The sequence below is a fragment of the Embiotoca jacksoni genome, unplaced genomic scaffold (genome assembly GCF_022577435.1).
Source record: "Embiotoca jacksoni isolate LCO1_2020_lvr unplaced genomic scaffold, fEmbJac1.0.p SCAF_12, whole genome shotgun sequence".
NCBI classification, from domain to species: Eukaryota; Metazoa; Chordata; class Actinopteri; family Embiotocidae; genus Embiotoca; species Embiotoca jacksoni.
In genome coordinates this window covers 13,899,528-13,922,149 of record NW_027185252.1, presented here as the reverse complement: position 1 = coordinate 13,922,149, position 22,622 = coordinate 13,899,528, and the positions used below count along the sequence as shown (strand labels likewise).

General features: G+C 44.0%; 1 protein-coding gene across 1 annotated transcript in view; it reads left to right on the top strand.

The window, feature by feature from the left end:
* tacc2 (transforming, acidic coiled-coil containing protein 2) overlaps positions 1-22,622 on the top strand; it is a 50,352-nt gene that overhangs the window by 19,286 nt on the left and 8,444 nt on the right. The window contains exons 5-15 of the mRNA XM_069144976.1: positions 92-736; positions 4,831-5,127; positions 16,191-16,297; positions 16,702-18,118; positions 19,850-19,907; positions 20,019-20,220; positions 20,640-20,683; positions 20,881-20,990; positions 21,170-21,323; positions 21,739-21,885; positions 22,236-22,328. Coding sequence (XP_069001077.1) covers positions 92-736; positions 4,831-5,127; positions 16,191-16,297; positions 16,702-18,118; positions 19,850-19,907; positions 20,019-20,220; positions 20,640-20,683; positions 20,881-20,990; positions 21,170-21,323; positions 21,739-21,885; positions 22,236-22,328 — 3,274 coding nt within the window. The remainder of the gene's footprint in view (positions 1-91; positions 737-4,830; positions 5,128-16,190; positions 16,298-16,701; positions 18,119-19,849; positions 19,908-20,018; positions 20,221-20,639; positions 20,684-20,880; positions 20,991-21,169; positions 21,324-21,738; positions 21,886-22,235; positions 22,329-22,622) is intronic.

Below are 22,622 nucleotides of genomic sequence, written 5' to 3'. Positions count from 1 at the left end.
ATATTTGTGATTTGACAGTCATTCCTTTTGAGCATGTGCTGTAAACTAACCCAACAAATCCCCCAACCCCGTCTTGTATTGTTTTTTCCAGACCTCTCCCGTCTCTGGAGTCTCCTCAGCTAGAGTTTCTTACACCGCCTGAGGAGATAGTTGCTCCTCTGAGACACGAGGAGATCCCACCACCGGAGCAAGCAGCTGAGAAGACAGCAGAGATCCCATCTCTGAATGTTGTGAAGAAGCCAGTAGACCTTCCTGAGCCTTTAATAAAGACGTCAGATCTCCTAGAACCAAGACAGCAGGCAGCAGAGCTTTACAGAACAACACAGAGCACAAAAGTAGAGTTCCCACAAGAAACAGGAAAAGTCGAGCTCTCAGAACCAACCAAGAAAGAAGAGGCGCCTCCAGATGAGTTTCCAGAACTGAAAGAGACTCCAGTGACTTCTACAGAAGTAGCAGAGGAGCAGGTTGAGGTCTCAGAACCACCAAAAGAGACAGAAGAGATCCCAGAACCAACGGAAAATGAGGTAGAACCCATTGAGCCAACAAAGGATGAAGAACCAGAACCAGAACCAGAAAAGTTGACAGCAGAGTCTCTAGAACCAGAGAAGGAGCTGAAAGAGGAGGTGGTAGAAAAACCAGAAGAGATCCCACCGGTGGACACGTTTGAAGTCCCAGCTGAGAACGCTGCAGTGACAGAAACAGTCCAGGATCCTCCTGCAGAGCTGCACGACAGCGGGTGAGTGTCATTGACATTATCTGTTACAGTTTTCTGACAAACTTTAAATCTGAAACTTTTTAAAATGTTGTTTTCCTAAGCAGGATGCTTTTCTTCTATTGATTGTCGCTTCCTTTGTTGTTTAATATACATGACAGATCCAGTGAAAGCATAGTTCAGCAGTCGACTTTCAGAGCTCATTCAGGGCCTGGATTAAAGAAAACATGTCTAATCCCTAACTGACTGAAATCTCAGGATTTTGTTGCAATTAACTGATTCTCCAACAGGGAACCACATATCAGAATGATTTCTGTATCCCCTTTTAGACTTTTTCTAAAAGTTATCGTAACATTTCCTTCCCAGTACTGTATCAGAGACCTTTTATTGCAGCTAACTGATGTGTAAAAGGGGGAATCTCAGGGGGACATGTGCTTTACAGCTCAGCAGCTCCCACTCTGCCCTGCCTGTCACACATTTTAAAATGGATTTCCAGGCACTCGCAGAGTCTCTCGCTTGGCTTTGTTTGGCTTTCAGACACTTGGAGGGCGTCTGGTCGGTTGTTTCTGTCTGCAACGGTTTAACGGTGTCTCATTGGAAGAATGAGCCGAAGTGTCACAGATGTGCACCGGTTGATGTAATGGCAGTGCACCCTTTATGTTGTTAAAACTTCTGACTCATTTAAATACACCCAGTAAACCAGCGTGTTGTCCAGTTGATCTCCACGTGAGAATTTGGTATTTATTTTAACTGCTCTAGCTTGACTAACTTCTCATGTATTTCATTCATTTACTTCAAAGTTTCATATGTCTCTACTGTTTTTTTTTTTTTTATACATCTAAGGATGCACAGTGTTTTTTCAGTCGATTTACTGTGCAATAATCTCGTTAAGTATATTTTAATGAATTTAAATGATTGCAGATGATCCGTCTTCTCTGCTGTCTCCCAATATGTGCCACTCTCTCCTGCCGCATGCCGAGGAGCCATCCTAAATGCCAGAGTAGCACTTGCTGCCCGTCAGTCTCAACACTTGTCCCATCACTGCTGTTGGGAGACATTAAGCTTTGTTCAGAGCAGGAAAGAGGAAGGTTTCATCAAAAGATAAAGTTACGCTAGCATGCGTGTGGCAGAGACAGAAATGTGACTGTGCGGTCAATGATATGTGTGTGTACATGTGGGATTTTTTTCCCCCTCTCTCCGCCCCCAGAGGCCGTCCTAGCTGTCAGTCCTGCTCAGTCTGTGCGGCTTTGTGAACTGAAGCCTGTAGTGGGAGGAATTTGGGCAGGCACTCAGCCCTACTGAAGTCATTTGCACCGACCAGACAGAGTGGAACAAAAGCCAGGGTTCAGAGAAACACTTGAGCATGTGCTGTGGTGTGAGTGTGTATGACAGAGTCGGTGAGAGTCACGGACAGATCAGAGAGCGACCGGGACGTGCAGCCACGGGCTCCGTTGTTGTGGAGTATTGTAGGCGCTCAGCAGAACTCTTTTCCATCGCTGACTGCAGTTACCTCTGAAGTTGTGTGATGGATTCATCCCTGGCTAAAGTCTGGGTGAGTTGACAGAAAGTAGCTGCCCCATTTCTCTCCCTGCGTGTCTTCTTACAGTAAGTGCTTGCGTTTAAGTCCTTCCAGGTGGATGCAGCAGATGGTCTGTAGGTAACTGGTGCTAATTACGCTCTGCCTCCACTGACCTCCCCAGATGGGTGGAGGGGCGGGAGGGACAAACAGAAAGACGCAGAGACAAGAGTGATTTTGTGGAAAGTTGAGAAATGAACGGTCTACCTCCTTCCTGTTTATAAGAAATGTTACAGGTTAGAGCATGTCGCGCTCCCCTCCCCTACAGCTTACAGCCGGCGAGAAATCTTCTCGGTAAAGCTGACGATTAACTACTGTCTGTGAAGTCTCCAAAAATCCTGTTAGGCTTTAAAATTAGCTTGTGAGTTCATGTAGAAATATAAACTGACTGACTGTTTCGCTGTATTACATATGGCACAAATGTGCCATGAAAAATTACTTTCAAAAAATGTCGCAGCTAGTTTTAATATATAAAAAAAACAAGCCATTTTCCCTATGAAACATTATGGGAATGGCTGTGACTGTTTAGCTTTGGTATGTAGGATATTTCTCATCCATGTGTTTGGAGTAAGAGGGAAGTAGGATGTGCTGTGGCCCACATTGTACTGTAAATAGACTGGTTGCCATGGTGATTGTAGGTTCATCTGCCTTTGCCGGCACCAGGGAAGGGGATAAACTCATGTCTGTCATTTACTCAGATACACCAGACTGCCTTTAAATGATGACTTAATCTTTGTAATGGCAGAACAGAATTGTTTAATTTCTAAAGTATGCGTTTGCAATATATACAATGTGTACAATGTGTTCTTGAGTGTGTGTGTGTGTGTGTGTGTGTGTGTGTGTGTGTGTGTGAAGACAGTATGAGCTAGCTGTTGGCTGCAGGACTGAAATTGTCCTTCCGTCATTACAGCATTTAAAAAAAAACAACAACAACCTTGTACCTTCAGCTGGTTTTATTCACAGCTCTCGGTTTAGCATTAAACAGGCTGTCTTTCGAGTCCAGCTGTTTCCAGTAGATTACATTCTGTCACTGTTCTTGAATGTGTTTGTGTTTGTGTGTGTGTGTGTGTGTGGCTTGAATACAGTACAGTAGGTTAGAGAATCCAGCTAATTATCTGGACTCTGATATAAAATTACTGCTACGTATCTCTTGTTTAGTCTGAATTAGCTTTAAACTGCCAACAAGGCCTCTTTCAGTAAAGACTGCTGAATTACTAACAATAAACAGTGTGCTGGACGGCTTCCAGGTTGTAATGCCAACAGTAAAACTAAACTGATGTAAAGCTGTGTGCTGTAAAAGAGCACATGTGCTCTACATGATCCTGTTATGGTAAAAGAGCCTCTGTTACTTCATGCACATCATATCTAGAAGCAGTACCAAGTTGGAAAACTCCAGCTGTTAACTTGAGTGGGTCAGCTGACGTGATCGCTACATTAAAAATATCTGACACGTCCCCAGTGCCCAGCGTAAACTTATTTTCTGCCAGTTGTCTTTTCTCCCTTTGCTTGATTAATTTTTCTACCTGCACCAGAACTGTTTTTGTACTTCTGAGAAGTCAGCAGCGAGTCTTGTGAGAGTTTGCTCAAACTATGTTATGACTTGCTTGTTTCTATTTCCAGGCTGCATGTGCTGAGTTGGCCACAGATGCTGACACATGTATAGCTTTGGCCCGCTCGTGTAAGTTTCTGATTTCTGTGAATCTGCAAAGAGAGGAATTGAAGCAAATAAGAAGTCATACATGACATTTGGGGGTTTTCTTTTCCTTCTTAGGTGCAAGTATGTTGACTCAACTTGACAATTCTGTACTCTTAAAATGGAACAAATGAAGTATTAAGATGTAAAGTGTGACTTGCTACACCCTTAAGAAAAGCACACACCCTCATTAAATGTTATTAAATTACAACTTTACTGGAGAGCGATGGAGAATAACAGCTCTGTTGTAGTGTGAAGTGAGCTGGAAGAGGGAAGCTCAGCAGACTTCACTCTTCTGTGAATGTGCTTCGGCATTGTGAATCTCTATTTTGCACAAGGGGCTACTGGGATATTTTTAGAGATAAACAGGAGGCATGCCCCAAGTGGGGGAACAGCTGCATGGGCGTCCGTGGCGTTGCCTGTCAGATTAGAGGGCCTACCACTCCTGATAAGACTGGCCTGGATCGGGGCCAAATCCACTCCACCAGGTGACTAATAATGACAGAGCCAGACTCCCTTAAAATGGACTACTTCTCTGCAGAAGGCATGTAGAGCAAGCATGGACGGTCATGTAAGGGGATGTAAGGGGACTGATGAAAGGAGTGCCAGTTTCATGTAGTTTAAATGACTAAGCGTTCTTAGGATGGTTGGAGCGAGCCTTTTATGCTGACACTGCTAGGTTTAGATGATGTCATAGAGCACAATGTTTTCTCTGCTTTGAGGTAAGTTTACTTAATGGCTCATTTGTACAGCAGTATGGTGTAAAATGGAGTGTGTACTCCAAAATCGCCATACTCTTCCTTCTTGTTTTAGTCCGTCTGTTGATGTTTTGTGTTCCCTCCCATGCAGGCTCCCCCTCGCTGAGCAGGCAGAAAGAGGTCACCCTGCCCTTGCCTCTCCCCCACCTCCTACCTCTGAGCACCACTTCCTACCCGGTCTCCCTTCTCATCTACAAGACATCCCAGAGTTCCCCTCATGTTCTCCCACAGCCCCAGAGAGCCACACACTTGAAGCTCTACCAGCCCCACCTGTGTCCCCATGCCTTCCTCCTCCTCCTCCTCCTCCTCCAGCCACTGACTCCCCTACTGCACCTTCTACTTCCCATCGTGAGGACCCTGCTCCTGCACCCTGCCACGTCCCTTTAAGGTATGAACATGAGCACTGCCTTGGTGTCTCCATTCCCGTACCTGTGCATTATGTCATTATCATTTCACTTCATTAGTAGGCACTCACCATTTACTATGTCAAAAAAATGTGATGTGAACGTGTGCCTTCATTTAGACCACAAGGATTTATCCCGTACTAACACGGTAGTCCCTTTAGCCTGCTTCACAAAAAGTAGCTATGTCCTTATCCTTTCAGCCGTACAGTTCAGATCAAATGACAGCATTAAACTGACATCTGGCACACTGAATTACCTTATAAAGTTGACCCTGGTTCTCTGCCATGAGATAGTGCGCCATGAAATTCAATGTAAAATGGCAAAAGATTACACGTCGTCTTTTGTGCAGAGTAAACAAACAACATATAATGTGTGAATTATTGGGCTTTAGTGGTCCAGGTAGCTGGATTTTGGTACATTTAGGCAGAACTAAAGTCTTGTTTCCAGTCTTTGAGCTCAGTTCAGCTGCCACTGGCTCCTGGTTCATATTTACCATCACAGTGGCATCAATCCTCTCATCCAAGGCTATTAAGTTTATTTTCTTATATATAAAACTATTCCTTATGAGGAATTTTAAATTATAACTCATACTGACCATATCTAGATAAATCTTGTTTATATTTCCAGAGGTAAATTCAGAGAAAATCTTGTCTGCAATGTCAACAACCCGTCTTATTACCCCACTCATAAAATTACAGTATGGCATTGCAATGCACGCCTACCACATGAATTCAAAGGAAACAGGATTTGCTAATGTGAGTTTAGTGGTCATGGAAACTCAAAGGCATACTGTATAATTGTGGCTTCTTAATGATGAATGTAGCAAAAGCACAAATGTATGGATATTTTAAACACACTGCACTTTTTCACTGTTAGCCCAGTGTGCTTCATCATAACAGCTGGATGTATCATGGCTGATTTGTTGGCATCACTCAAAGCTGCCGTTTGAACCCACAACTCAATGATTTTTATCTGAGCTGTCACGCTGATTGCATTTAAATGACAGTCATTATTTCACTATCAGCTCAGTCTCCCCACTGATTAGACTAGACATTCTCTTGCAGTCAGTCTTGGCTTTGCAATATATTTCATAGATTTTATCTTCCTAACTGGAGGGAATGACTCAGCCACTTTCCCAGTGCAGTGTCATTTGCAACCAGCAGAGGGTGTTTTTGCCCTTTGCAGAGTGCAGCCCTCACGCTGTACTCTCAGCCCTTGTCTGCACTCTGCTGTCTGGATGCTGCAGTCACCTGATGCACACATGAATGAACTCAGGAACACACATCAGCTCTCATTTAGCTCGCTGTGCATCTGTGTCAAACTGAAAATGTGATAAAAAATATTTTCTGAGTGGTCCTACACATTTACTCCTCACTATTATTAACAGTTTTACTATTTAGCTCCATAAAGATGTGGCTTGCTCAGAGAAGATAAGAATTTTGAAAAAAAAAAAAAACAGGCAGGCATAGTGTTGTTATATTATTCATGATATCTGAAAAGCCTGTTCGGGTCAGACACTGGCGAGGAGTGGAGTACCAACACAGCAACATGCACTGAATACTCTGTTTGGGTGTCACAGATTGTCCTCTTTGTCCACAGACATACAACAACTATACCAACATGCAGTAAATGTAGATACAGTATATAGTACCACACTAATCCAGTACATTAGTTTGTATATGAAGGTCATGTGCAATACAAAGAACACTGAAATATAGAATTTTTAATGGTAAATAAATGGTGACGTGTTAATCGGCGCAGCAAATAAGCAGTTCCCTCAGAGCTGCTAGACATATGTTGTCATGCTCAAAAGCACCTCAGCTGGACAACCACATGAGAAAACGGTTTTAACTCGTATCAATTGAAAATTGGCCTCTTTCACAATAAATTATTGAAAAATATTAGTGACTGAAAAAACAAAAAAACATGTTTTTTGAAATGAATGATTCATTGAGCTGTATGAGTAATAATGTAATCCTCGTTTGATAAAAACAGGGCAGCCTGCCTTTTCTTAACTAAATAATTATTCCAAATAATGAATCTGTCAGTGACTCCTACACATTTTGAAGACAGTCCCTGAAAGCTTAAATAAGACAAATGCTTTGGCTCCTTTGTTTTTCTGGATTCCCCTGAAAACCCCCAAACCAATCAGCTCCTCCCAGGCTGTTACAATAATTTACAATTATTCCAATATAATAGCCCTGTCTTTCCTCTGTTTGAGATTGTATAGAAAGCCAAATATAAAGCACTTTATCTTCCAGTTGTACAATATGTGTGTGTTCTCATTATTATCTTGTGCGACCACACGTACTATATGTCTCTGATTGAGAAAATGGATGGATTGATCTTTAAGGCTTCATTTCACTGGATTACTCCCCTGCTATTGTCTCGACGATACACAGAGAGGGAAAGTCATTGAATCTCAATATTTGCTTTAAGAAGATATACTGTCCATGCAGGCTCAGCAGACTGATCCACCTGACTGACTGTTTATGAGAGCGATGCAGCTTTTTCTTGGCGTATCACAGGAGCAGATATGTAATCGGTGTTATCATCTAAAGTCAGGATTCTCTGAAACACATCTGCCTGAACTGTTCGTCACTTGCAGATCTCAATGTATTTGAGCCAGTTTAGACGCCAACAAAGATCTGCCCTCTAAATTTGGAGTCAGTGCCCCACTTTGACATAACTGTGTCACCAGTGAAGTTTCACTTAAACAATTCAACAGTCTTTTTTATGTTTTCTGGAAAGTATAGTTTCTATATATATACATTTTGACTTACAGAAAAGGGAAACCTATTTTTAATTGAGCCTCTGGACATACACTGTGTTGTAGTAACTACAGTAGTAGTGGTATGTTTTATTGTCTTTTCATAAATCAAAGTTTTGGTTCTGATCCTTGGGTATTTTGTTATCAGTCAGCTCCTATAATTTGCTGTACAAGGGGGTCCCCTGTTTTGTGATCACTTATGAAGTTAAAGTACTCTTGTTTCTTTATGGTGCAAATTTTTTGTTTCTATTGTGTACTTTGAGACTGTGACAGTCTTTGAGACAGTAAACCTGATTAAGGTACAATCATAACTTTTCATAAAAAAAAAATAAAAAAAAAAAAAAAAGACTCACAGATTGTTATTATGCTTTTGGTATAAGTTGCCAAGATTCCCAGATAGGATTTTGAAAATAGATCTGACTGAACTTTGTTATAGATTTTTTTTTAACACCACTAAAAGAGGCACAAAGCGCTCATTTTTTGTGCCACCGTGTTCTTTAGTAAATACAGCAGCCCATGCCCACGAAAACACAAATTGTTCTGCACCTTCATGGTCTGTTAGAAGCATACTGTATATTATTATTACCTTTAAACCCTCATGCAGGCTACATGTTTGAGAATCGTAACGACCCTGATTCTTCTCCAGTGCTGTTATAAATCTTTCAGAAAAACTGCCACAACCATGTCTTCTAGTGCCTGAGTCTGTTGAATTTTTTATTTCCTCCTTTTCTTCAGTCTGCAGCTGAAGTGCAAGGCCAGTTCTCTCGAAGCCGCAAAGCTTATATCACTCATTCAGTGGAGTAGGAACTCGTTCTTCACTCATATTGTACATGCGTTGCTGCCCTAGATACATGTTTGAGCTTTTATGGGGGTGGGGGTCTGTATGCCAGTAGCAATCAATATTTGGTCTTTAGCAGGGGTCTGTGTTGGGAGTTGTGAGTGGGCAGAGATTTTACTTGTCCCCTTGGGTCGGGATCATCGACCCACAAGCCCATCAGAGACTACAATTGCATCAATATTCTGAATATCAGTTAATGGACTTCATGCTTACATGCAAACACTCCTCTTTTCAGATGTGGTGTTAGGTTTGTACACGAAAACCGGGGTTTGTGTTCTCTCTGCTGCAGACGAACTGGGGATTGCCTGTTTCATTCAGTCTTGTCCTCATTGGCACAGATAAGACACCTGAAACCTCAACTCAGCAACTTTGTGCGAATACAAGTCCCGTAGGCACAAGTCATTGTAGTGAACCCTCAATTCCTCACTTTCCCATGAGTCTACAATAGATTCATCCGTCTCATATTTCCTGTGCTTCTCTTTCCCACTGCTCCTTGACAATCAATGGGAAATTTGTCGACCCTGTACCTGCTCTTATTTCCATCCCGCAGGACACATTCTTCTTGCATTTGTCGCACACAGATGAATCTAGAAATTAGAAGACGCTGCCTGACTCGTCCGGTCTTTGATGCAGTCTAAGCTTTGATGAGAGTGTCAGTAAATTAGATCAGCACCATGGCCTGGCTGCTGCCCTGGGATTCAAACAAATTTAGATGGTCATATGTCAGGAAGCATATGTCTTCATCTCGCAGGCTTTACAGTTTCCCCATTTCCTCACATATTTTTAGCATTTAGAATTTGAGAAAAATACCATGACATATTTTTATGGTTTGATTTAGTTTTTTTGTGTTTAATAATGCCTGTTTTGTAATCGCGTTCTGACACAGAGATGCTTGTGGACTGGCTTTAGAAGGAATATAATAGGGTCAGAGTTGAATAACACACATACTAGTTTCTCAGAGCCTATTGTTTACCTCAGGCATCTCTCTGGTTGGCTAAGCTGAGTGTTGGAAGCTTCCATTGTGTGAAAAGGAGGTGCAAAAAAAAATTACATTTTCCCTATGCAAAAAGAGAGAGGCGGGGGATCCTGGCAGGAGGAAGGCGAAATCGCAAGGTACAGAGGGAAGAAGAAGAGGAGGACTGATTAGAGTGAGGGAGAAACCGGCTGTTAATCAGAGTGGTCGTGGGGGTCTGCTATTGTTTGGATCTCCTGCATGGTCGCAGTGGCAGCCGGAAAAAAAAGCTGCTTGTCTTTTTAAAGGCACAGAGGGCTGGTGTAGGGGGAGAGAGTGGAGGAAAGAGGGGGGAGGAGGCAGTGAGAGCAGCAACACAGCTCAGCGATATCGGCAGACCAAACAGAGGAGAGGCACCTTCGACACACATGCAAGACTGCAAAGAAGAGGGATTATTATTTTACCCTTTTTGTTTTGGATTACCCTCCTTTACATTCCGCTGCTGGAGATTTGATTCCTCCCCGTGTTGCATCATTTCATCACCTGATAAGATGCAGGAATATTTCCCAGTCTGTTCAGGAGCAAGGGGATGCTCTGCATGAAGTGAGGAGCCTTTAAATCATCCAGTGTTTTGCTCCTGATGCGAGCAGAACTCGTTCATCCTCTGCACTGCAGCACAGTGAGCTCAGCCGGCGTTCACATCCTCCGACACAGACTCCCTGCCGACTCTACAAGGACCACAGTCAGAGAAGAGAGGGGAGCTTTGGAGGGTAGCAGGTGGATGTGGAGGGTGGCTGGAGAGCAGGACCAGGCAGGGGGGGCAGGGGTGGCAGAGCTAGCTGAGGATGGGAGCCAACGAGTCCATGGAGCAAGGACAGAGTCCCTGTCCCTCTCAAGAACACATGTGAGTTTGACTTAACCTGCATCGCTGCTCAGTGTTGTGTCTGAAAAGGTGTGATCAGGCAATTTAAAAATTGGAACAAAACCGAGGGACCTGTAATTTATTTAAAAGCTGGAGGGCTGTCATGTGATGCTTTTTATTTATTCATGGATTTTTATTGGTCCTCCATGCTACCTAATATTTAGTTTGGGTGCTGGGTGATTCAATATGCAGGTTACAGTCACCTGTGAGTAATACAAGACTCACAGGTCGGTGAATGTGAATCATTGTTTTGATTCCTTCCTCTGTTATTGTTTCTGAGTCATTTTAGCTTTTCTTTATTCTGTATTTTCATGCATACTGCCATAAAACCACCCCTGACTATACCTCTCCAACGCAGCCGACTGAGCATGTCAACATTGTTGTTGTTTTCTTTTGTGATGTGTAAATAAGAATGAGATAATCGGCGCACGTGCGCGGACACATGTGCGTCAGTGCGCTTGGACGACAGAACAGTATGTTTTGATGAAATGTAATAGTGCTCCAGGAGATCTTGTGGGACCCAGAGTACAGTACAGCGCAGGTGCCGTCGGGAGGCTGGTGGGGTGATGTTTTGTTCGGTGGGAAGGAGGGCACAACTGCCGCGCTGGGAGTAGGAGCTGGTGACCGTGTTGAAATAGAACACGCTGTGTGGGGGCGGAGGATAAGTCAAGAATATCATAGAGAAAGCATTAGAGAGGGACAGAGATGGAGCAAGAGTGCTCCACTTTTCCTTGTTTTATTTATATCTCAGACCCACTACTGTGAAATGGACTGTGTGGATGTGCTGCCTGTAATTTAGAAATGAATGATTTATAGCATATTACAGTTATTTTTCAGCTGAAAGCAGTGCTCAGGGCTCAAACTTCACACCTCAGGGGACTGAATACTTCTATAACAACATCCTCAGCACAGTGTGGGCTTCTACTGCAGGACAGAGGAGTTAGCAGCTGTTCTCCTACAGGTGTGCAGAACACATGAACCATTAATAATAAAGCTTTTTACGCTTGTGTAACACTTTCAAAAGCACTCGCACTATATAAAGCATTCACACATTGAGGCACTGTAGGGCTCTGCTCAGGGAGTGTTAAGTCTTAGAAAATGGACCAAATAGTGTTTACACTTATTAAAAAAAAAAATCTTTTTTCAGTCAGATTTTATTTTGAAAAATAAAATGAGATGCCAAGTTGTGTTGTTGTCAGCATTCAAAGGGGGGTTGGCGTATTCTCTCCTTCTTTCCGTGTCTTTCCTGCATTAATCTAAATGAACCAAGCGTCTGATCTCATCATCAAACTAAAGAGCCATTTGGAGCCCTCCACTTACTGATGCTGTTGGCCGCACTCTGGCCTGTTGTTGTTTAACGTGCCATCTGCTTGCAGTCAGTGTCTCAGATTAGACGAGATGAGGTATTACTCTTGGAGATTATTTTAGTCTGACACTCTTTAGTCTTCATGAGTGCCTTTGTTGTGAGACTGAGTGGAATCCGTGGACTAAAGGGATACCAGGCTCCAGGGGAGAGGTCTGTGACTGATCGACGTTGACGTCAGTCTGGATAGAGATGAGAGGCAGAAACTGCCAATCGCTTTTCCTTCAGGTTGTGTTTACATGACCTGCAGAGGGCGCAGAGTAATTCTCCGCAAAACTTAATTTCCTGAGATTGAAGAATCATTTGCTGTAGCTGCTTTGTGCTCTTGTTCCTTTATGAAGCCTCTACAAGCTGCTCCCTGCTGACAACATCACATCTGTGCAGAAACTGAACAGGCTCTTGTAAGATGAAAATAGGTTGTTGTGGGTTACAGTGGCAATGATGTAATGCTTTTCATCCAGATGCTCATTCATCAAGGGTACAACAGCACAGGGGCTCCCTCTGTTGGCCTCTTTACTTATTACTTATAGGATAGACCACACATAGTATACCATATATATATTGTTGTTGTACAATTTTATTTCCTCTTTCTGTTTATACAGAAATTATAACGAATTAACTTTATTTTTGCCTGATCAAATCTAATTGAGCTGATGCAGTTTCTTCATTCATGATTTTGTCTTGGACATTTGCTGATGCAAAACATGTGACAGATTTACAGTTTATTGAACCGCCACTTAATACTGACGAAAGCTTCCCGCCAACTGAGCTGCTGTTCTGTCCAACAGACAGGCAGCAGATTCTTTGATGCCCAAAATGCCAAACAGCAAATCAACCTGATACACAAAGATCTAAAACAGCTGAGAGGAAAGAAAGTGCTGGATGAGGAGAGAGCAACAAAGGGATGTAGAGAAAGAAATATTAATATCTCGCAGGAAGAATTAAAGGTAAAAGAATGAGTGGAGCGGATGGAGATAGATGACGGTCGGTGTCCAGACAGAGAGGGTTTAGAGCGCTGTGACAGCAGAGAGATGATGGAGGGAGCTAATCCATGGAGGCTAATCACACAGCTGCTCAGAGACCTGCAGCCTCCCTCCATCCATCCCTCCCGTCTGCTTCTTTTTCCGTCACCTTTCATGTAATCACACTTGCCTAATTCTATCAGTCTTAAAAGTGTGACGTAAAATTCGCCATTTTTGCAAAGAAGGTCTTAAAATGTCTTCTTTGAAAGACAATGAGATGTTTTTGTTTTACATGTCGATGCTTTCTCCCGGTAGCTGATGACGGCTCTCCCTCCAGCGCTGTGAAAGCTGTTTAGACAGACGAGGTTTGGATTTGGCTGGAAGCAGCGACACGTCTGGCTGTGTGGATTGCAGTTTTTCCCTGCCTCGCGCTGCAGAGTTCCTGTCTCCAGGCAGTCATCTCAGCCAGTGAGAGGCTGCTATTAACGGCTGCACTCTTTGTTTCTATTCGCCTCCAAACCCTGACTGCTCACCCACACGCCGCTCTGCCTCTTTCTGTTTTGTCTGATACGGGGAAAATATAAAGATGTTGCTGAAAATGTGACTGCATTTAAATAGAGGGCATTCCTCGATGATGTTTTACTAATTTGGTTCATATCCACATTTAATTCCACCATCCACCGATATTGAGCATTGTGGGAAAACTGCAGCAACAAAAATTATATTGTTTTTTTTCATGTAAACCAATTCGTGGGCTGTGAGCAGAATGATGCTGATGCAGCAGCTGTTTGCCTCAAATCTGCAAAGTGCCTTTACTTCTCTATTCTATAATACACTGTTTGTGTGTGTCGGACTGTGTGCATCCAGACACTCGTTGTTGTTTTGTTTTTTTCTTCTAGCGGAGTGGAACATATGGTGAGAAAGACCCCCAGTTACCATAGCAACACAGTGTTTGCAGTAGCATGAAAAATGTACATTAACAGAGCACTGAAATGAGTCCTCCTGCCTTATTTTGCTATTTGTTTTATTTCCACACAAAGCAGCAGCTTTTAGTTTAGATTTTGTTTTATCATTCAGAGGTATCTAAATATTTCCTCATAGGTTAATTTGCAGAGTACTTTTATTTCCATATATCTAAATTGGTGTAATATGGGTCCTGCTCTTGGAGCTGTCTGTGTCGCTGCCTGTCTGACCATCTGACAATATGATCCTGGTCCTCAGTGACTGATCCAGATGGATTTCTAGGCAGACCAGTCTGATCCTGCTGGGACACACCGGGTCCTCACAAAGATTACAGCTCTGGCTTCCATGTCCATGTGCTGTCTCATCTGGCATCACAGCACCTTAGCAGACCTAATATATATTTCAAAATAAGTATTAAACAGGGAGCAAGTGTAGCCTGATGAATTGTTTAGATTTGTCTATGGAGCACATTGCAGTGCAAGGAAAATATATCAGTTCTGCTGTATTGCAGGTTTAAAAAAAACAACAACAAAAAAAACAACCTCCATCTCTACTGTGATGTTACCCCAGAGACAGTTGTCATATTGTCCATGACAGCAAGACATTTACTGCTAGCCCTCTCTATAAACACCTGTTTAATTTGTTCCATACTGGCCATATTAATGGCTAAAGGATCTTTCAGCCCTGCTTGGTCTTTCATGGTAAAGGCTTTTATCTCATCCAAGCATGACAAAGGACCCCGACGAGATGCTGAATAGCTTCAGCCAAGCCTTGAGGTCCACCCCCGATGGCTTAGCTGGATCAATCAGGTTAAAAGAGCAAATTTGAGGTGTGTCTTCAGGTTAAGAGAAAAAAAGGTTCAGTTTTGTCATAATTTAGACAGATGGACACGATGAAAGGAAAAACCTAACGGGGTATTAGATATGTGAGAGATGCATTAATGAGAATGAGCGTCATCAGAAGGGGCCGATGGGTAGTGGGCCCTTTCGATGTGGATACAGCAACGTGGCTGAGGAGTGGGAGAGAGAGGGGTGGAGGGAGGGAGGAAAGTAGAGCGAGGAAGGCTGAGAGAGAGAGAGAGAGTGAGAGAATATACAGGATTGCAGGAGGTGGGCTTCTGCAGACGGTCTCATTTAGACTGGGAGGCATCATTTCCTACCTGGGGGGGGAGTGGAGACACTGATATGGCTACAGATTACAGAGAAGCAACGTGAATGGACCATAGATTGGAAACAAAGCGATCTGGGTATTAAACTGTAGATAAAAAAGAGAGAAGGCAGAGGAAAGATTGGATTCATCATCTCTGTGAGAGGCTGTGCGCGCCTACCTGTGTGTGAGGCAGTAGCATCGTGTTGCAGAGAGGTCTAGCCCACCGGCAGCCATGGCAGTGAGTGCGTGGCAGGCTCTGTCTCCACTGCAGTGGGCTCGCTGGGGCTGGGACACACTGCTGGGAGGGGCCGGAGACGGGAGCAGCCCAGACTCGGATCCAGCTCTGGGGCTCCTCCGGCGTCTCTCCTGGGGCTCGCGCCATGATGGCATGATCAGGGCTGTTGGGCAGCCAGTCAGACAGAGGTGAGACAGGATGGGAGGATGGGACCGCATACCGTCAGATAATGCATCGATCAACAGAGCACTGAGCTCGACAGGCGGGGTGTGTTGCGAGCTCTGATACCAAATACTGTTTGTAAGATGACGGGGAAGCCCAATCAATATTGCTTTTGCCTTTAGAGATAACATATATTGACTTTATTTGCATCCTGTTGTCATGCAGATATCAGTCATATGTCCGTTTTTTTCTTAGCGTGCCCCTCAGTCGCCAGTGTCTAAATTATCGGCGATATCTTCAGATCTTGAGGTTGTCTGGTGTGTATTATGAGTGTAAATGTGTGTTGTGATGGTTTAATGTTGTGTCTCAGCTGGGTCGTTATCTGTCACCTCACTGCAGATTCAGCAGTTTCATCTGTAGCCATTTAAGACCTCTAGAAATGAAAACAGAAACAGCCTGGAGCTTTTGTTTTCTTTACCAATACACATTACATGAAATAGCAATTGCAGCCTTTCCTACTTATGTACTGCACTTACATAGCAATACAATGCCTTCAATGAATTTGTATTAAAACATATTTACATTTATATTGCCACAAAGAATTATATCAGAGCTCCTTGCTGGAAAAATAGCTCACTTACTGTTAATTAATATTAATGATCCTGATAGGGTCGGCGTCATTAGAGTTCAAGTGATATCACTCTGATTCTTCTTCTTATCTTTTGCTATAGGAGCTCAGACTCTGATGGAGCTTTTGAGACCCCTGAATCTACAACTCCAGTGAAGACTGTTTCTCCCACTGAGCCCCACAGAGAGCTACTAACATCTGATGACAAAGGTACAGTCGAAGAATTATTCCATGACATGTGTTTAGCTCTGACACAGATTCCACCTCTGTTGTAAAAAGTACTGTTCTTGGAAGTATTGTTACACCATCTTGTGGATTAAAGTTGTATTTCACTTCAGGCTGAGGTTTTTTGGGATATCAAGGAAAGACAGACCAGTCGCTTCAGTCTCTCTCTAATGTGTTTTTTTTTCAGGACTTTTAGTCTTTTAGGCTCTTATTGAAATATTTATAGCACATTCATCTGTAGAATTAGATATGTAAAATATCAGCTGCAGCATCACCCACAGACCAGCCGAAATATATGAGAATATGTATCTTTTTGCTTCGATTTTGCCTTTTTGTTGAATTAAATCTTTGTGTTACGTCCAGTTCCTCTCCATCTCCCTCTCTTGCAGTTGCAGACAGTTCAGTCAGGGATTCTGCCTCTGACCTGACTATAGCTGACCGACCCTGCCGGTCTCCATCCATTGTTTTCGATGAGAACAAGCCCATTGCTGCCAGTGGTGCATATCAAATCGACTTTTCAGCCCCGGAGCCAACGAACCACACTCTGACCCGTTCCCTCAGCCTCCAGGGAGGAGAGCTTGATTGTCCCGGTCTGTTGGAAGAATCGGCACCGGGGGGTTTCCGTCCGCACTCCGAATCCTTCAGCGTTGGCACCGAGAGTGCTCCGGGGACACTCCGCAGACCCAAAAAAGTCCGTACTGGGTCTGTTAAGAAGAAGCCTCTCCTCAGACAGAACTCCAACCCAGAGAGCCCAAGGCCATCTTCATCCAGCAGCACCCCAGAAATCAAGAAGCGGGCAAAGCCTCTGACAGGCAGTCCTCTCCAGGCTCCGGAGGAACCAGAGGGAGGCTCTGCAACCCCGAGCCCTGGAGGAACTCTCCGAAGAACCAGGAAGACCCGTGTAGAGACCCCTCCTCCTCTCCCGGAGGAGACCAATCAGACCAGCCAAGAGGAAAGCCTTGTCGTCGCTGCCTTACCCTTGTGCCAGGAGGAGATCCCTATCCCTGGTAGTCTACCGGGAAAGGACGAGTCCCCCATCCCTCCTAGTGGCTCCTACAAATGGGATCCCGACAATTTTGACAACATCGACCCTTTCAAGACTGGAGGTAGTAAAATTGCCAATTCCCCTGTTTTGGGTCGTAAAGATCCTGTGTGTGCCCCCATATCCACCCCTCCAGAGACTCCCCCCGTCCCTGCTGCAGAGCCACATCCCCCCAGTCCCCCGGCTCCTCCTAAAGAGCCAATCACCAACCCCGAAGAGCAACCCATTCTACCCAACCGTCAGCCAGTAAGACTGGAGTTTGACTACTCTGAGGAGAGCAGTGAGGCGGCACATCAGGCCTCTCCTCCACCTAAGAAAGTGGGCAAGAAGACGAGCACCAAGATGCCTCTGAGGAAATCAAAGCTGGGGCTGAAAAAGGCGCCTGCAGCACACACAGAGCCGCTGGACAACAACCCCCCACAAACTCACAACGGCAATGAAGAGGAAATTCCTGTTCCTAAAGCGTCTTACAACTTTGAACTTGACAAGTGGGATGATCCCAATTTCAATCCATTTAATTCGAAGAAAGGTATCGGCAACTCCCCCAAACTATCCAGGCCGTCTTATAGCTATGACCCCAATAACTTTGATGACTCCATGGACCCTTTCCAGTCCTCCAACAAGATGGCAAATTCCCCTCCCAAGGCATCTGCCTCCTTTGAACTGTCATCCAGTGACTATGATAATGAAAATGACAACATTGGGGAACTCGAGGACCAAAACCAGAACAAACCTGCCAAGAAGAAGAAAACGCCTATCAAATCGTAAGTTCACATACTATTAGAGGATCATACGTTCACGGAAAGATCCACACTCCCTCACAGAACATGTGTGGGAATGTGTCTATCTGTGAGGACCCTTACAGGAAACGGTCAGGAATTTCACATGTGCAAATGATTGTGTACATGTGAAACGTGGTTTTAGAACATTTTCATCATGCAGTGTGAAGCCCATGTAGATCCCCGTGAAAACTTTTTCCACATATTTTCCCCATGTTATCATATGTTGCAACATGTGATCACGTGGAAAACATGTGAAAGTCATGTGTTTTTTTTCTGTAAAGGGATTTTAGGTTAGTCTGTGTTTGTATGTGGTTCACTAGTCTGTTTTGCCAGTGTCTTCTGTGTGTCTCTGTCACCTGTGTGTGTGTGTGTGTGTGTGTGTGTGTGTGTGTATTCTCATATGTCACAGGAAGTCCAGGGGTCTGTCCTCTCTATGTTGTCTGTTGTAAGTACAGGGACAAAAACATCCACCATTTTGGTTCCTTTTTGAAGCAGCATGTTGCCCTACTGTCCCTCTTCCTATTAACAGAAACATCACAATCACTTTACCCACTATTAAATAAACCCATTTAAACTCTTTGAATCCTGACAAGTCTAACTGGAGGATAAATGCTTTTAGTTTTGTTTTAAATGGTGTATTGTGTTTGGTACAATTGTATTTAGAGGCCATAGGTGTGATTGTACCAAACAGAATGTACATCATACCAAAGTTAATGTAGCCATCTTGGGATAGCATCTCAGTAATTGCTGAAATAAGCAGAATGTATTTTGAAATTGTGCAATGTTCCATCACGGTTGTGTGTAGTCAGCAACGAGTTTTAACCTCACCAACAGGTGTCAGTGGATTAGTGTACAGTGAGGTGACTTGAGATGATTTGTCATGGGAGAGTTTACGCACAGAAATGTAATACCGTGTTTGTTGTGTTTCTGTCTTTGGCAGTCACACTTTAAAATATTTTAAACAGGTTGTCATAGTTTTCTGTCAGCACTTTAGTAAAGCCAAAGCCTGACAAAAAAAAAAAAATCCTATTAGAAGGTAAATGTTCCATCATGTTTTCCCACTGAAGCAGAATAAATATCTGCGATCCAGCGCAACAAAGGAGGTGCTTGTGCTCCCTCTTCTGTTCATTGTTTGCCATTGTTGGAAAGACAACTACAACTATATGATAATGGTAATTTTATTTTCGAGATAATCTGTTTTGTTTTAGTCATTGCCTATTTATATCAGTTTGGATGAATCCAGGTATACTTTAAAACCATGAAACGCTGAAAATGTGTAACGGCTGCAACAATTACAGCAATTTCACAGACGTCAAAGTCCTAACAACTCAACTACATTATCAAAAGCAGGAGTTTTTCCAATATTTGTAAAAAAGGAAAGTATTCATTACATAATATTCATTTGCCATTACTCGTCACTTGTGCAGTTACTAACTACAGATTTAACCATTGTCACAAACGTTTTATTAATCCGTTCATTTCAGTCACACACAGTAACTAGGACTGTTGCACATATGGCAATGATGCTCTATGCATATTTTGTTATCATTTTATGCCATTTAACCAGATGTAATTATAACTTTTATGACTCCACGCATTTTAAACAGACAGATAGACAAATCGACATTTTGTGTTTGACTGAATGTTGTAGCTAATAAAGAATTGTGTACTGAGTGACTCTGGATCTTAATGATTGATCTTTTCTTTCCTCAGTAATACTTTCAGAGTGAAGAGGTCACCAAAGAAATCACCAGTGTCTGACCCATCCCAGGTGTGTATCTAACGCTCACTTTTCTCAATCAGTTTTATCTACCCGTATTTCTTCTTCCTGACTCTGACTCTCTGCCACCTTTTTGTGTGTGTGTGTGTGTGTGTGTTTCAGGATCCTACGCCTGCAGATGAAGCTCCCTCCCTTCACCCACAGGACGACCACGCCACAGACGAGGAGAAGCTGGCCTCCTCCACTGGTCACAAGTGGGCCGCGCTGCACGACATGGACGCAGACTCCGACCAACAAGACTTCCCTCAGCCATGCGACCTTACGTCATTTGTTAATGAGAACAGTCTTCCTCAGGAGACTCCAGGTGAGGCACTGCTGGCGGACTCTTTGTACCTGCAGCCACCTGTGTCCAAATTACAGCCAGGAGACATCAAAGCATACCGCAGGCGGGTGGGGTTTGAGGGACATGCACAGCTTTTGTTTGGATAAACCCTTGTGTGCAGCAATATGCCACTTTACTGTTTAGTCATTCAGCAATGTTATTGATTCTTCTTGTGACAGTGAAATAAGCTTGCTGGCCCAGTTCTCTACTGACCTCTGACCTTCAGAAGAGCCACCTCTTCCCAGAGGCAGTCTGGCTCAACCCATCTGGGTCAGAGATGAAACAGAGAACAGACTCAGCCGCCGATCCCATCACACCACAGCCCAACACCAGCGGATAATTCTCTGCATTTCATTTCCTGTAATCTAATACTTTGTTTTGTCTTTTTGTCTCGGTGCAAGACTATGAAATTGAGTACATGGAGAAGATTGGCTCCTCTTCCCCAGTGAGTATTTGATGTTTTTTCACAGATTTAGTTTGAGTTTGTTTCATGCCTGCTGTTTTATATACTGTACAAATACTTTTACTACATCTATGGGTCATAGCATACTGTGTATTTTATGTGATATGAACTTTTTGCCAACAAAAACAAAATTTCTGATTCAGACTATTTTAATTTCCTTTTTCTTGTTTGTTTTGTAGCCCCTGTCTGTGAAGAAGCCATCCCTGTACTTGAAGTTGGACTCAGTATCTGACAGCTTAACCAAAAATACATGTGCACATGGATCTGAGCCCAGCTCCCCCTGCACAGGGTAAAACATATTTTATGTGATTGTGAAGTTATACGCTGCAATATCCCGCCCCGTTCTTATTTTCCATTGTTCTGAATGTAAACCACACTTATTTAGATTGCAGAAGTTTTTTCATTAACAGTCTCATTCATCATGTCTCCCCTCCACCCGTCCTGCCCGCTGTTCCTCACTCTGTGCAGGAGCTTCGAGGAGATGGAGGCCCAGATAACAGCCGGTATGAAGACGCCGGTGCTGAGCTCCCGGCCTGGTCCCGAGGGCTCTGCTGGGGACAAAGGCAGGAAAAGAGAGAGCGAGGCACTCAGCCGAACACAGAGCATGGAGAGGGATGAGCAGGTGAGCTGCAGATGTTTAAACTTAACGTGTAGTTATTACATATGTTGTCAAAATGAATTTAATTTCTGTGTCTGCTCATCTTTATGTGAGGAGATCTGTCATTTTTTTGCTTTTGGTACATTTACACCATGTTATTGTTCAGTCACAAGGAGGAGACAGAGTGTCACGCTGCATGTGCTTATCACAGGCAGTGACTCAGCCCTCTGACACGAACACCATCAGTCATAGTGAGTCTCATTAAAGCTTTGTCGCTGATAACAAATAGCCAGTGCGCCACACTAGGTTCCCAGCTTGAAGTCAGTGAGTCAGTTCCAAATGCTGCCTCTCAAGACTCTCAGCGCTTGCTTTGCCATGCTGTCCTCATCCGCCCTCCTCCTCCCCGCCCCTCTGCCTACTCCTCCTGGTGCCCTTGTAGCCCCCTAGCCCGGGCACCGTGGAGGCCCCTGCTCCAGCCCTGGCTATGCCCCTGTTAGACAGGCTGTCTGAGTGTGATGACCCCCTGCAGTACCTGGAGCCCGACCTGGCTGAGACCAACCCCACTGCATTCGCCCAAAAGCTACAGGTGTGTTGACAGACCACACATGACCCTACTTGATGAACCTCATGGTCTTGGCTCTGGTGGCCCGTTGAAATGTCTCTGTGTGTTTTTGTGCGATCATTATTCCCATTGTGTCATCGTATTACATCCTGCATTTTTCATTTTCCCATTTTTTTGTCCTCCTCTTCCTTTTAGTTGCAGTTTTTAGCTCGCTGCGTGAAATAGATTAATGCTGTGTGCTGAAATGTAGAGAGCAGCAAAGTGTACTCTACTCAAGTTTCTATATGTTTTCCCTTTGATCTCTCACCCTTGGGCCGCATCCCTCCTCCCTCACCCCTGAAATTCGTCTCCCCCCCCCCATGTATGCGGCCTAGGAGGAGCTGGTGCTTGCTGCCCTGAGGATAGAGGCTCTGCAGGTAGCCAAAAACATCTCTCAGTGCCCCTCCCTCTCCACTGTAACCCCCCAGGTACTGCGCTGAGTCAGCCTGCACCTGCTGTATGCCAGTGTGTGTGTGTGTGTGTGTGTGTGTGTGTGTGTGTGTGTGTGTGTGTTTGTGTGTGTGTGTGTGGGTGAGTGTGTCAGTTTGGAAGAGAAAAGAAGCATCTTGAGTGAGTGAAGCACATGTTCGGGACTGTCGTGTGTGTGCATGAGTGTGTCTCAGCCTGCCTGCCCCTCCCCTTGAAACACACCATTTTGAGTGTGACTGTGAACCCATGGCCTTATCAACATGGTGGCTCTACCACTACATCCACAGTCCTGC